The sequence below is a fragment of the Giraffa tippelskirchi genome, chromosome 11, assembly GCF_054371585.1.
Source record: "Giraffa tippelskirchi isolate mGirTip1 chromosome 11, T2T-mGirTip1v1.2.pri, whole genome shotgun sequence".
NCBI lineage: Eukaryota > Metazoa > Chordata > Mammalia > Artiodactyla > Giraffidae > Giraffa > Giraffa tippelskirchi.
Window position 1 is genome coordinate 132,423,344 of NC_137285.1, and position 15,800 is coordinate 132,439,143.

At 36.7% G+C, this 15,800-nt stretch overlaps 1 protein-coding gene across 6 annotated transcripts in view; it reads right to left on the minus strand.

Annotated features, from left to right (window-relative positions):
- Positions 1-15,800, minus strand: part of DCDC1 (doublecortin domain containing 1) — a 453,546-nt gene that overhangs the window by 79,640 nt on the left and 358,106 nt on the right. For 2 of the 6 annotated variants that reach the window (XR_014069367.1, XM_081544080.1), the window contains exons 20-21: positions 7,671-7,794; positions 3,051-3,232 (exon numbers count right to left, since the gene is read on the minus strand). Coding sequence is in view for 1 of the 6 variants with exons in the window: in XM_081544080.1 (XP_081400206.1) it covers positions 3,051-3,232; positions 7,671-7,794 (306 nt within the window). In the remaining 5 variants the exon portion in view is untranslated. Of the gene's footprint in view, positions 1-3,050; positions 3,233-5,140; positions 5,243-5,644; positions 5,827-5,858; positions 6,024-7,670; positions 7,795-15,800 lie in introns of all 6 variants that reach the window. The other 4 variants (XR_014069369.1, XR_014069368.1, XR_014069370.1 and 1 more) reach the window with 4 other exon arrangements.

A 15,800-nucleotide genomic window follows, 5' to 3' on the forward strand; every position in this document is an offset into this window, starting at 1 on the left:
TTAAAAATTAATAATGATGATCATAGAAAAAGAATTGGAATACACATTGTTCAAATTTTTAGGTAAGACAGTGTTCTGCAGTTTTAGAATCTTTATATTATATTAAATGAAAGATACAGTGTTTAAATATAGCTATTCATTCATTCATTGATTTGAAATGTAATCAAATATAAAATGTTATGTTAGTCACTCAGTCATGTCCAACTCTTTGCTACCACATGGACTGTAGCCAACCAGGCTTTTCTGTCAGTTGAATTCTCCATGCAAGAATACTGGAGTGGGTAGCCATTCCCTTCTCCAGGGTATCTTCTTGAGCCAGGGATCAAACCCAAGTCTCCCGCATTTCAGGAGATTCTTTACTGTCTGAGCCACCAAAAAAGCCCAATCAAGTATAGTCAATCATTAATTCATTTACTCATTCAACAAGCACTAAATTTGTGAGCCCTAAATAATATGGTGAATAAAATAGCTTAATAATTGATTAACTGAGATACACAGTTCCATGACCATAGCAGGCAGCACATATATGGATGAATAACATACCAGCCCTGTTCTCTCTCTCATGGATGGAGACATAAGCAGATAATCACAGCACAGATAATGGCAGAAGCAACCCTGGTGAAAATCCCATAGTAGTCAGAGCAACGGAGTTCAGAGAACGTAACTCAGGGGTGGGGATGGGATGTCAAGTTTAGAGTCAACAACTAGAAATGAAGTCCAAGCTCATTCTCCATATACCTTTATTAATAAGGCAAATGAGAGGTGTTGGAAGTTGAGAGGATTTAGGAATGAGAATTGGGGGTAGTGGTGATAAAGAGCTAGACAAATATATGGAAACAGGTCATAAAGGGTCTTAAAAGCTGTATTAAGGAGTTTGAGAGAATCCTAACTTACTAATAAGTAATATCTCTATACATTGAAATTATATAATATGTAAAGTTTATAACTTCTGCTGAGCCTTTCCTTTAACAATTCACTAAAATATTTATATTTTAAAATTATAAAATTTTCCTTGTTTAAGGTTCTGAGAGAGGAAGTTTACCTGAGACATAAGAAATCACAATTCTTAATTTATATGAACTTGACACTGTTATCAATATCTAATGGAGAAGATCTTGTTACTAAGATCATGACAACTCAGTATCTTCATGATCTTCCTTTGTAGATGGAGGAACCAACAACAAAAGATCACTCAAAGCTGTCTAAATTACTAAAATGAATTGGTAAACAACTAAAGAGTAGCATGCTACCAGAACAGAATTTGGGCTTCCCTGGTGGCTCAGCTGGTAAAGAATCTGCCTGCGATGCAGGAGACCTGGGTTTGATCCCTGGGTTGGGAAGATACCCTGGAAAAAGGAACGGCTACCCACTTCAATATTCTGGCCTGAAGAATTCCATCCACTGTATAGTCCATGTGGTGGCAAAGAGTCAGACACGACTGAGCGACTTTCATTTCACTTCAGAGCAGAATTCAATTAAAATGGATCTATGTTTCATCATTCTAACCTGATTTTGCTGGTGAAGACAGTAAACAGCCCAACTCTCATAAATAAGTTTCAGGTTAATGCAAGTAATGCATGCTTACATATCATTAGCATTTATTTCTTTTGTAAGAGACATATTGCATGGATATATTCAAAGCAGCACAGCAGGGCTTCCACCTTGCACAACTCTGGGACACTATTCACAGAGAATATGTGAACAGTGCCCTCTGGAGCTGGGCAACACCGTCACTCTGTAGTGTTAGCCAAAACACTCCTTATTAAATCTTCTGTCACCAGTACCTACATATAGCTTCGAGAGAAGTTAAAGGAATGCTATTGATGATCCTGAAGAGAATTTTCTGAATCAGTGAAGAAAAATTAAATAATATTCAGTAGAGTTTTAATGTCAAGTGTATGCCATCGTATTTTAATCATTTAGGAATAATTAATTCATGTAGTGGAGAAAGAAATGGCAACCCACTCCAGTAATTCATGTGGAGAACAAAGTGAATATTTGATTAACCATGACACACTCTTCCATGAACATAGCAGAGAATTTCACATACTCTTTACTAGAATAGCTGTCCAAAGTAATAAATCTCTAAAATTATGTCTGTATCACAAGATTGAGCCATGTATTTAAAAACATAAATTGGTCAGATCAAATCTGTATATAATTTTGAGACACAGTTAAAGATAGGAAAGGATAGAAATTATTTGTTAGTTTTTCATGTTAAAAAAAGTCATATATACTTGAAGAGCATTACCCTCACATTTTACATTTTAGTAGAATGAACTAATTATTAAATGAATGCGTCAAAGATTTCAATTTCAGGGTTGACTTTACTTTAGTCAAGATTAATTTTTTACTTTATCATCTATACAGGCAGTTCAGTGGACAGCCAATCTGAATGTTACTCATTGTTCAGCGATGTATGAAGTATCTTTAATCAATGTGAAGAAAGTAATATTAAACTATTATCAGCAGCCTCAAATATTCTAAACATATCAAAAGAAAGGTCAAGAGGTAATATCACTGCTAATAATATTAGAAACAATGTGTTTAACTCATTCTTTACATCAGAGTTTGCACTGATCTGTGATTCCTTTTGTCATAAAACATTATGAAAATATAGCAGGTGACTTTTCTCTAATGTTGCAGAAATACTAGCTGTTTTGGAAGATTTTACTCCAATCTCGTAACATAAGTTAAAGTGGAAATTGATGCTTTTCTAGGATGGTACACTTTAAAATGTTATTCCAAGGCAAGAATATAGATTATGTAAAGTTAGGCTTATTCATTAAATATTCCAAAGGTGTAAATCTAAACAATTGTCTATAATAATAACTTAAATAACTAATGTAAACAATAACTAAAGTAAATGCAAACTTCAGAAATTATAAAATTATATTTCAGTTCAGTTCAGTCGCTCAGTCGTGTCTGACTCTTTGCGACCCCATGAATCGCAGCACACCAGGGGGGGAAACCTCCTGTAATCAAGAAGACTAAAATCTGTAGAAATTAGAAAGTATGCTTGATGAGAAATATGAACAAGTTGTTCTTACTGCATTTTCCGCCCAGGTGAGAGGTCTGGACTGATTATAATAAGGGCTCTGGCTTTGTTCTTGTCTCCATTCTGCAAAACTCTGAGTCTCACAGGGACATACTGCTCCGGTGCCTTATGGGTGGGTTTCTTCATGGGAGGACTGTTTGGAAGAAGCAGTCCTTCTATTGGCCAATCAAACTCCTTCAGAAATAATGACAAGAAAATTGATAATAAGTGAATAGGAAGAGTCATTTCTGTATATATTTTTAAAATAAGCACACTTGCTTACACCTTTAATCTTTTATTCATTCATCAAACATTCATCATCATGTATTGGGCACATAAGATGTTCCAGATGATTCTAATTAATGTTTTATTTTAATAAAGAGGAAAGATGTTAATTTTTTAAATAGATGAACAACTTGTGTTGTGTTACTATATGAAAGATTTTTTCCCTTTCTGAGAAACATCATTCTGGAAATACAGAACTGAATTAACTTGGAATTTTTTTTTTTTGCTTCTGTATAAAATATTTTTAGTCAACATGAAAAAAGGAAGGATGTATGAAAAATGGTTTCACAATCCAAATAATATCTTACACTAAATCTATTTGGCAAAAAAGAATATATTGGAAGTGAAAGTATGAGTTGTTCAGTCCTGTGACTCTTGGACTGTAGCCAGCCAGGTTCCTCTGTCCATGGGATTCTCCAGGCAAGAATATTGGAGTGGTTTGCCATTCCCTTCTCCAGGGAATATTCCTGAGCCAGAGATCAAACCCAAGTGTCCTGCATTGCAGGCAGATTCTTTATCATCTGAGCCACCAGGGATATTTGAATAATGCATGAATAAATAAATAAATGTATGAATGAATGAATGACTGCAAAGTAACCAAATTCTACAACTGAAACATCTGAATTTGTTTAAACCTTATCATCTCATTCATCTCACTCTGTTTTATGGAGTATTCTCCAAATATATTTATTTGGCAAAGAAGAATATATTTGGTTCTTTTCTTTTTGACACACAGCCCATACATCTTAAACTGTAAGCTCCATGAAGGTAGATATCATGCCTATCTCTTTTCTTGCTCTGTCTGCATTGCCTAAATATATAATAAATAGTGGTTAGATAAGTAATAAAGCCAGCAGATTAAATCTGGAATAATATTAACATATACGCTTACAGTGATCAAAGTGTTCTGAACCCCACAAGATGAATGTCACATTTCCTAATTGCAGTCTATTTATATGTAGTCTTTCCAAGAAAAAATTAATTCTGCTTAATTACAAATAAATAAAATCATCTTTTTGCTTAAAAAGTCAATTATGTTGAAATGGGACTGGAGAAAATATGGTTCCCTCATATTAGATGAATTCAGACTTGAAGTCAAGTAGAGTGAATTTTATTTGACTGAGAACTATGTCTGTTCCCTGCTTGGTAAATATTTTTTTTCTCTTCTGCAAACATTTCAAGAAATAAGAGGACTCTTAGGCTAAGTCATTTTGAAATGCATGGTCAATTTGTATCATTTTATCTAATTTAGTTGCCTTAGTCCTTTCTGTTCAGTTTTCAGCCAAGGTCAGGGTTTTGTTGGACTATAGTGACTTCTTCCACCCAAAATCTACTGTTACTGTTTAAATGCCTAGAGAACTGTAAGGTAATCCATTTTCATTCCCAAGATCATTTAGTTGTCAAATTCTAGACTATTGATGGCACTATGGTAAAGAGGTAAGGAACCCTCCTGCCAATGCAGGAGATGTAAGAGACTCAGGTTTGATCCCTGCATCAGGAAGATCACCTGGAGGAGGACATGGCAACCCCCTCCGCTATTCTTGCCTGGAGAATCCCATGTACAGAAGAGCGTGGGAGGCTACAGTCTATCCATAGGGTCACAAGGAGTCAGACAAGACTGAAGCAACTTAACACACACAGTAAAAATGTTACTGTTTTAAAAGGTAAGTGTTAAAAGGAACATGGTTAACTTAGGTTTCCTAATATAACTATCATTCACCATTTAAGTCAGTTAATTAATTAACTGAATTACTCTACCTATATACTATGTTGAAAAAAAAATGTAAGCACAATATCTGTGAAGTCTACCATAATTACCTTTTCCTCTCTTTCCAAGAAAGTACACTTCCTTATGAGGCATCGCTGTCACCCTTAGGTGGTAGGGAATCTTGATATTCCAATTAGAAGTGTCCTCTGCTTCTGCCAAGTTGGAAAAGCCTTTTTTTGCCTGATTTTTTAGCACTGTACTTTTTGATACATATTTAATCAAATTAAATGTTCAAACTTCTTATCAAAACTATTATTTCTTTTCAAGGATATGCCCTTCCTTTCCCCTCCCTCAGTGTGATCTCTGGGTGTGGATGAAAGTTCAAAAAACCATGTACCATTGGGAAAAGGGGTTCACGGTCTATAGAGGAGAATTTAGTCACTCAGCCATGTCCGACTTTTTGCAATCCCCATGGACTGTAGCCTGAAAGGCACCTCTGTCCATGGAATTTTCCAGGCAAGGATATTGGAGTGGGCTGCCATTTCCTACTTCAGGGGATCTTCCCAACCCGGGGATCGAACCCAGATCTCCTGCATTGCAAGCACATGATTTACCGTCTGAGCCAGCAGGGAAGCCCTTCACGGTCTATATGTGGTACTTGTCCTTGATTTTTAAGACCTGTGCCTCTTCTCCTCATCGGCTACTAGTGAACCTGCTGACATCAATCCACCTTCAGTTGAGAAGTAAGTTATCCTTTCTGCTTCTCTTGGTTTTAGCCTCTGCCCTTTCTGAACCTCTGAAGAAAAGCCTACAATTAGCATAACTCACATTTTTTTCCTTGGCCTATGCTGGGCTTGTCTGTCTCTCCACCCTTGGCTCCATGATGGCTCTCACAATGCTGCACCCCGAATCTTAGACACATAATTCATCTAGCCCCTGGCTCAGGCTACCCAAACCACAGCCCCTGGTATTTTTTAAGAACTCCTCATTTATCTGCAAAACAAAACAAAAACAACAACAAAAACCCCTCAACTTTCTAGACTGTTGCTTCTGTGTGCTGTGTGCTCAGTTGTGTCCGACCCTTTGCGACCCATGGATAGTAGCCCACTGGGCTCTATGCCTGTGATTTTCCCAGCAAGAATACTGAGATGGGTTGACATTTCCTCTTCCAGGGGATCTTCCTGATCCAGGGATCTAACCTGTGTCCCTTGAATCTCCTGCACTGGCAGGCGTATTCTTTACCACTGAGCCATCAGGGAAGCCCAGATGTTGCTTCACCACAATCTAAATATAAGGGCATATTTGGGCCCCTAAGCAATGACTTCTTGGTTTCAGCTTACATCTGTCCTTCCGTTAAAGCTCTGAGACTCATTGTTTCAATCACTGAGGAAGCATAGGGAATTGTGATTTAAAGGCAAAGAAAAAACTAGATTGAGACCAGAAAATGTGACAAAACAACTGAAAAAGTAGAATACATTTAAAAAAATCTTTTAGAACATATCACTGACCTAGCAATAAAGCAAGACATACTACAGACCCAGAGAGGTACAGTGCTAGAACTGAATTTTACTATGAGGGAGTTTTACAAACCTGGCAAACTTCTGCTTTCATGGCCTTGAGAGAAAGGGTGTAGGAAACAAATTTCAGGGCCCAGCCCTGGGAAGTCTAACAGGAGAACTCCTCTCATAAAATAGGAATCACAAAAGGATAAATTTCATTGAAAAGGCAGACCAGAGAGAATGACTCTCAGGTGGTTGCAAATAAAACACACCATCTCATATTTTCTCTGGGTGGAAGAAAAAAATCTTCATTGAGAATTCACAGCATGGGCTGACCCACACTTGAACTTTCAGCACATTAGATAAAGATGAAGAGAAAATTAATAATTTGAAATAAAAATAAATTTGCTTCATAAAAGAAAATATAAAAATAAATTTTTAATTAAACTAAGATAAGTAAAAACTGTTTGATACCAATGACTAAAAGAAGGGCATATATTAGGCAAAAGGAAAGTTATTCCAGTTGGAAGGACTAAGATGTAACATTGGAGAAAAATGAAACAGAGAAAAGGTACAAACTTATCTAAATATATGTCATTACAATAAATAGAAAATACTAAAACCCTTAGTTTAGAGATAAAGATTGTTAAAATTGTTTTTTAAACTTAACTGTATGCTGATTACTGGAGAGCCATCCTAAAATAGAAGAATGTACAAATATGAAAAGTAAAAGGATAAAAAGAAGATATACAAGGCAAATAGCAACAACAACAACAAAAAAGATATTTCTATTAGTGTTGGATAATTGAAAAGTTTACTAGAGCTAGAGAGGGTCTACATGTCAGGAGTTTTAATTCACCCGGATGATAAAATATTTCTGAACATTTGTGTGTCTAGAACCAAATTTCAAAATACATAAAACAAAACTTGACAGACTACAAGAAGAAATAAATTCCATATCCATCCCATAATTGATGACTTAAATACTTCTTTCTAAGTAATTGATGGAATGACAGAATCAATTGATCACTTGCATCTAGCAACTATAAATCAAAAACTGCACGGACGTTTTCATACACATTGATCACATACTGAACCTTAAAATAAGTCTCAACAACAATGTCCTTGTGCTAAACAGTACCTCATTAAGTTGACCACTGGGGAGGACTGGCCACATGTAGGTAAGCTTATTCCAGAGAGGATTTTCAACTCTGGAATGTTTCCATTGGCCTGGCTTACTGGTCCCTTCATGCTTTATGGCCCACCTAAAACAAAAGACAAAGAATTTAGCAAGATTAAATATCACTATAAAATAATCATTGAGTACTTCTTATTAGGTAGGCAAAAACTCAGTGTGAATTAAGAAAAGTCTGATAATTTACTGTGTACCAGAGACGTGTGCTCAGTTACTCAGTCATGCCCAACTCTTTGCAGCCCCATGGACTGTAGCCCGCCAGACTCCTCTGTCTGTGGAATTTTCCAGGCAAGAATACTGGAGCAGATTACCATTTCCTCCTCCAGGGGACCTTTCCAACCCAGGGACTGAACCCACATCTCCCATATCTCCTGCATTGGCAGGCAGGTTCTTGACCACTAGCACCACTTGGGAAGCCCCAACAAGACACATAAATAAAAGTAATTTTTAATGAAAGAATACATTTTTAAAAATCAGGAAAAATTGGCAATGTTATAATCAACAGTAAAATTTGAGGCAAAAGGCAAAGTAGAATAATAGTCAATTTATGATAACAATGACATAAATAACATGCTAACAGAAAAAATTCAAACAAAACTTTTTAGACATTCAAAGAAAAACCAACATAGATGTAATCAGTGTGGGAGATGTCATTACATCACCAACAGATTATGAACTACTAGGTAAACTGTTTTAAATAACAAATAAGGATAAAATATCTGACTGCTAATACTAGTGAATGTAACCATGACCACTTACTTATAGACATTTTAGGAAATGTGTCTTTCTCAATAATTCTTGCAACATTTGTAACATTTCCACACACTAACAACACAAACTTCAATAAAGTTTTGAAATGAAAACTGAACAAGCTATACTTTGTGGCAAATGACAGAATAAAATTATATATAAATGAAAGTTTAAATTTTACAATTTCAACCACAAGATAATTTTAAAAACACATTCTCTGTCCCAAAATACTATTAATATTATCCCAGACAGACAGAGGAAAAAATAACACAATCAATATCTATTTGCTGCTGCTGCTGCTGCATCGCTTCAGTCGTGTCCGACTCTGTGTGACCCCATAGACGGAAGCCCACCAGGCTCCGCTGTCCCTGTGATTCTCCAGGCAAGAACACTGGAGTGGGTTGCCATTTCCTTCTCCAATGCATGAAAGTGAAAAGTGAAAGTGAAGTCGCTCAGTCGTGTCTGACTCTTCGCGACCCCATGGACTGCAGCCTACCAGACTCTTCTGTCCATGAGATTTTCCAGGCAAGAGTACTGGAGTGGGGTGCCATTGCCTTCTCCCAATATCTATTCAGGAGCAATGAAATTATAATCACAAAGACTTGAAGAATACATTTAGAATTATATTCAAAGATAAATTTATAATGTTAAATGCTTATGTATTAAGGGCTAAATAGAGAAGAGAAATTAAAAAAACATTCACTCAATAATTTATTTTAAATGTATCCAATGGAAAAGAGATGAAAGAAAGTAGCAAAGATTCAAACATAAATAAATAATTAGAAAATAGAATAGTAAGCCTGGCCTGCTGCAGTCCATGGGGTCGCAAAAAGTCAGACACGACTGAGCAACTGAACTGAACTGAGTAGAATTTTAAAGAAATTTTTTTAAAAATAAAAATTAAAACAGAAAATCTCACGCAAGTAAATTTAGATTAAAAAATATACATAGCAGATAGAAAAAATCAAGCTAAATATTCAGCACCGAAAAGATTAGGAGTATATTATGCATGTATATGTTAATAAATGCAAAACTTATGAAATAATTTTTTTAAACCCTCAAAGATCTGAAATAGAAAATATGTTCTTACTCATATAACTTCACAGGGCATTTTCATATCATTTTCATACTATATGAAACATTCTAAACCATAAAGATATAGAAAACTAGCTATCTCATTCCATGAATGGGAGATAGGTTTCATAATAAAGTCAGTCACTGGTAATTTAAGAAATAAATCAACAATCTTACTTAAAATCAAAGATGTGAAATTCCTAATTCAATATTAGCCAATAAAATTTAACACTATGGCAAGAGAATAATCACTATAGTTAAGTAATAGCCTAGAAATGAAATGATGGACATTTACTAATGTGATAAGTCACTGATTAATGAAGGACAATAAGGAGCAGCCCATCACACATAATTTTCTAGCACACATGAAGGTAGGTCATCTGAGCCTAAAAATTTTCTGAGCTCACCCAGCCTCCTCAGAAGCATCTGCAGTGTCCAAACCCGTGTTCAAGGAACTGGCTTTCCTGTTTAAGCTTGCTGGGAGTTTTGGGTGCCTGGATACTGAGGGGTGGTGGTGGCAGGAAAGACTTCCTCTTTCCCACCTAAGAACCCAACCTCCTATTACGGTAGAGCTGTGTGGTCCAATCTGAGAGCAACACTTCTGTTTGTGTCTAGATCCTTATCTTCTCTCATCTAGGACTTTGTTCCCACTCTGAACTATTAATTTTCCTTCCTTTCTTGTCATTCCATCTGCATAATGTCTGATAGCTTGATATCTTTTCTTAAATAAAAAACAAACACTTTTTTTAAAAAAAGAAAACACTTCCAGTTGTTGCCTTATCTCTTTGTGCTCCTATACAGCAAATTCCCTAAAATGCTCATCTCTCTTTCTTTTTTTAAAATTTATTATTCTTATTTTTATTTCCTGTCTGTGCCACGTCACACGTGGGATCTTAGATCCCTGACCAGGGAGTGAACCCACACCCTCTGCATTGGAAGTGTGGAGTCTTAATCACGGGACCACCAGGGAAGTCCCTCATCTCCTCTTCTCCTGTCTTTTTCTCTTAAGCCAATTCCAAATAGATTCTCATCTTTGAAACTCCACTGAAAATGCTGCATCAGTATTTTAACATCACCAAAGCCCAAGATCATTTCTCAGAACGTAACAGCAGTGTTCAACATGATCCTTCCCTCCTTTTCAGAACACTTTCTCTGACTTGACCTGACTTCATTTGACTTCCATGAAACCACATTCTCTTTCTTTTCTCCCATTAGTAGCCAAAAGTGTTAGTCTCCTCTTGAGTTCCAAGGGCTTTCCTGGTGGCTCAGATGGTAAAGAATCCGCCGATTGGGAAGGTCCCCTGGAGAAGGGAATGGCTACCCACTACCCACTCTAGTATTCTTGTCTGGAGAATTCCATGGACAGAGGAGTCTGGCGGGCCATAGTCCATGGGGTCATAAAGAGTCAAACACAACTGAGTGACTAATATTTTCACTTTTCATACTTTCTTGGGTGTCAGAGGGTGGGAAATACAGCCTATGAAAATTCAAGATCTGTTGCATCAACTGAGTTTTTAGATGCCATTGGTGTGATGCACGTAGGGCAATTACTATTCCCTGTAGCTCGAGTGGTAAAGAATCCGCCTGCAATGCAGGAAACTAGGGTTCAATTCCTGGGTCAGGAAGATCCTCTGGAGAAGGGAACGGCAATCCGCTCCAGTAATCTTGCCTGGAGAATCCCATGGACAGAGAAGCCTGCTGAGCTACAGTCCTTGGGGTCGCAAAGAGTCGGACACGACTGAGCAACACACAAAGGGACAGGTTGTTGATGAAAAGCTTCATCCTTTGGATTGCAGGGTCTGTATAACTTCAGCCTATCAGGGTGCCTTTAAAAAGAGCTGGTCAAGTTCAGCTTACATTGTTAATAAACATTAACATGGAGCAAAGGCCATTCTACTGCAGAGTTCCAGCACAGTATGAGCGTTTATGCAAAAGCAATAGACCTCTTAATATTATGTCTTATAAATGAAGAGCTGACAGATCCTTAACTGTAATGGCACTAGCTGGCCGCACTATAATGACTGTACATGTGCATAACATAAATTAGAACTTTACAGCATCATTAAGGACTCTGGAATCTTAATTCCTGGAAGTCAGCACTAGGTGGAGACAGTGATTCGTGCAATGTTTGCAGGCAGCCTTTTTCTTGCCTTTCTGAGAACTTATTTTTATTTAATATTTTCCATTCTTCTCTTCAGTGTAAAAGAGGGTATTCCTAAACAATTGTCTTTTATTATTTAAACATTATATAAAATAAAGCATCTCATGTTTTGAAAGGACTTACTTGATCTCACACACACACACACACACACACACACACACGTACACATGCTACAAGGTAACCAAATAAGGTTCAAAAGCAAGTTTATTTATTTAAAATACTATCTTTATTAGTATACTGCCTTTTCATTAAAAGTACAATTCTATTTATGATATTTCACAAGTATCTACCTCCATGGACAGAAGTATGACCAAAGTTAAAATATTTTCCTGGATTCATATAATCTTAAAGATAAAAGAAACCCAGGATCATTCCTCAACATTTTAGTTGACAGATACTTCTTTTCTCAAAAACTAAGTCCAGAATTGATTGTATCAATTTGTCTAATTAACAGGCTCATGGCTCCACCAGAATGCTCTATTCAATTAATCCTATAAGGAAATGGGAAGCAAAAAACACTTTAGATAATGTTTTTGGAGTCTAGTGCCTTGAATTTCAGCCTTGTGGCAGGCTCTGAGATACTGTGCAGGACTGCATGCACTCTGACAGAACGGTATTGTTTTCAACTCTTGGAAATCAATAGTAAAATAAAAAGAAACCTAAATGTGTCCCAGTTGAAGAGAAATATTTTTTTCATGTGCTATCAGGACACAGTTATATTGGCTCCAACAATGTAATGAACATAGTAATAAAACATGATACAATATATAATTTGGATCTAAATTATAAATACTCTGGCAAACTCCAACCTAAATCAGCAGTCTCCAACAGACAGGCATGTAAAAATGATCAGATGCACATCATACAACTGTTCTAACTCTTCTAACTCTTTGCTTTACACAGCTCCTGTTTACTTAGTTAACTGGTCATTTTTTCAGTTTTTAAGTTTATCTAAGTCACAAGATTAGACCACTTAGAATTATCTATAATTAATTTAAAATTGCATGGTTCCTCAGAACAGTGAAAGCACATTATTTATACAAAACAATTGTATGCTTCATACGTGGATCTTGATAGAAATCAGTGTATAATACCAACATTAGTTACCCTATCTCTGAAAAAAAAGAAAAGGATAGGAGGAAAAAAAAAGGGCAGATTGTAAAAATGGTAAGAATAACAATAATAAGTACCTATTTTGATTGGGTTTAATAATAGCCCAATACATTTCCATAGATTTGAACTGTTTGAAGCTTTCTAAGATTCTAGACCTCTGGACAGAGAAGAAATCATTCAAAATCAGGAACCACACACACAACTCTTCTTAAACATTGTATAAGGGTTCAAAGATTAGATACATAACTGAAATCTGAATCTGTCAGTTATTAGTCTTTAGGTTTTTACCAGTACCACTGTATCAATATTGTAGATATTTATTTTGCAATTTACATTGAATATTTTAAATTTAATAGTTTAAGCAAATTGTTTTTAAGATTTAAATTTTAAATAACTTGAGGCCTTACAGATAGCTTGGAAGAGAAGAGAAGCGAAAAGCAAAGGAGAAAAGGAGAGATATTCCCATCTGAATGCAGAGTTCCAAAGAATAGCAAGGAGAGATAAGAAAGCCTTCCTCAGCGATCAGTGCAAAGAAATAGAGGAAAACAACAGACTGGGAAAGACTAGAGATCTCTTCAAGAAAATTAGAGATACCAAAGGAACATTTCATGCAAAGATAGGCTCGATAAAGGACAGAAATGGTATGGACCTAACAGAAGCAAAAGATATTAAGAAGAGGTGGCAAGAATACACAGAAGAACTGTACAAAAAAGATCTTCATGACCCAGATAATCACAATGGTGTGATCACTCACCTAGAGCCAGACATCCGGGAATGTGAAGTCAAGTGGGCCTTAGAAAGCATCACTACGAACAAAGCTAGTGGAGGTAATGGAATTCCAGTTGAGCTATTTCAAATCCTCAAAGGTGATGCTGTGAAAGTGCTGCACTCAATATGCCAGCAAATTTGGAAAAATCAGCAGTGGCCACAGGACTGGAAGAGGTCAGTCTTCGTTCCAATCCCAAAGAAAGGCAATGCCAAAAAATGCTCAAACTACCACACAATTGCACTCATCTCACATGCTAGTAAAGTAATGCTCAAAATTCTCCAAGCCAGGCTTCAGCAATACGTGAACCATGAACTTCCAGATGTTCAAGCTGGTTTTAGAAAAGGCAGAGGAACCAGAGATCAAATTGCCAATATCCGCTGGATCATCAAAAAAGCAAGAGAGTTCCAGAAAAACATCTATTTCTGCTTTATTGACTATGACAAAGCCTTTGACTGTGTGGATCACAATAAACTGTGGAAAATTCTGAAAGAGATGGGAATACCAGACCATCTGACCTGTCTCTTGAGAAACCTGTATGCAGGTCAGGAAGCAGCCATTAGAACTGGACATGGAACAACAGACTGGTTCCAAATAGGAAAAGGAGTACGTCAAGGCTGTATATTGTCACCCTGCTTATTTAACTTATATGCAGAGTACATCATGAGAAATGCTGGGCTGGAAGAAACACAAGCTGGAATCAAGATTGCCGGGAGAAATATCAATAACCTCAGATATGAGGATGACACCACCCTTATGGCAGAAAGTGAAGAAGAACTAAAGAGCCTCTTGATGAAGGTGAAAGAGGAGAGTGAAAAAGTTGGCTTAAAGCTCAATGTTCAGAAAACTAAGATCATGGCATCTGGTCCCATCACTTCATGGGAAATGGATGGGGAAAGAGTGGAAACAGTGGAAACAGTGTCAGACTTTATTTTTGGGGGCTCCAAAATCACTGCTGATGGTGATTGCAGCCATGAAATTAAAAGATGCTTACTCCTTGGAAGGAAGGTTATGGCCAACCTTGATAGCATATTTAAAAGCAGAGACATTACTTTGCCAACAAAAGTCTGTCTAGTCAAGGCTATAGTTTTTCCAGTGGTCATGTATGGATGTGAGAGTTGGACTGTGAAGAAAGCTGAGCGCCGAAGAATTGATGCTTTTGAACTGTGGTGTTGGAGAAGACTCTTGAGAGTCCCTTGGACTGCAAGGAGATCCAATCAATCCATCCTAAAAGAGATCAATCCTGGGTGTTCATTGGAAGGTCTGATGTTGAAGCTGAAACTCCAATACTTTGGCCACCTCATGCGAAGGGTTGACTCATTGGAAAAGACCCTAATGCTGGGTAGGATTGAGGGCGGGAGGAGAAGGGGATGACAGAGGATGAGATGGCTGGATGGCGTCACCGACTCAATGGACGTGGGTTTGGGTAGACTCCGGGAGTTGGTGATGGACAGGGAGGCCTGGCGTGCTGCAGTTCATGGGGTCGCAGAGAGTCGGACACGACTGAGCGACTGAACTGAACTGAACTGACACTAATACAAACAAGGCACTGAAGACTGATAGTACACTAATTTACAAGCGAAAATGTTCAAAGATCAAGTAATTTCTGCATATTAGACATTATTCTACTCATTTTGTTTCTGGAATATTTTGTAGAAACTAATGAATACACATGGAATCTGTTCTTCTGTTTTACATATCCCCATTTGTTCAATCACTTTACATTATTTTGATAACTAGCAAAGTACTTAAAACAGAGACTGAATTTTAATGGCAACTAAAGGCTAAGTGGGGGAACTCAATGATCATGCTTCCATCTTGCATAACTGGGAATTTTTAAGAGTAAGAAACTGTTCCAACAATTACCCTGAAAAGAATACATATTTCATAATAATTTCCATAATTATATATTATAGTCATCTCAATAGAAAATTATCAATTAGGTTTTTTAGCACATTTCAAAGTTGTTCTTAAAAACATCAGCTGTTAAAACACAGTGGAAACCTAAAGTACATTAATGGTAATTGCCAGGAATATGTATATATTTAGTTTAGAAAAATAAAGCAATATACAGCTGGATATAAAGTCACACCTGACATCTCCTTGCAAGTTTTTTTTTTTTTCCCCAACATAAAGTCTTTGACCTGCTCTATTTTGTTTTGCTTTTCTAGTTGGCTGAGCTTCCTGGTTATTTAGATTCTGGATACATAGA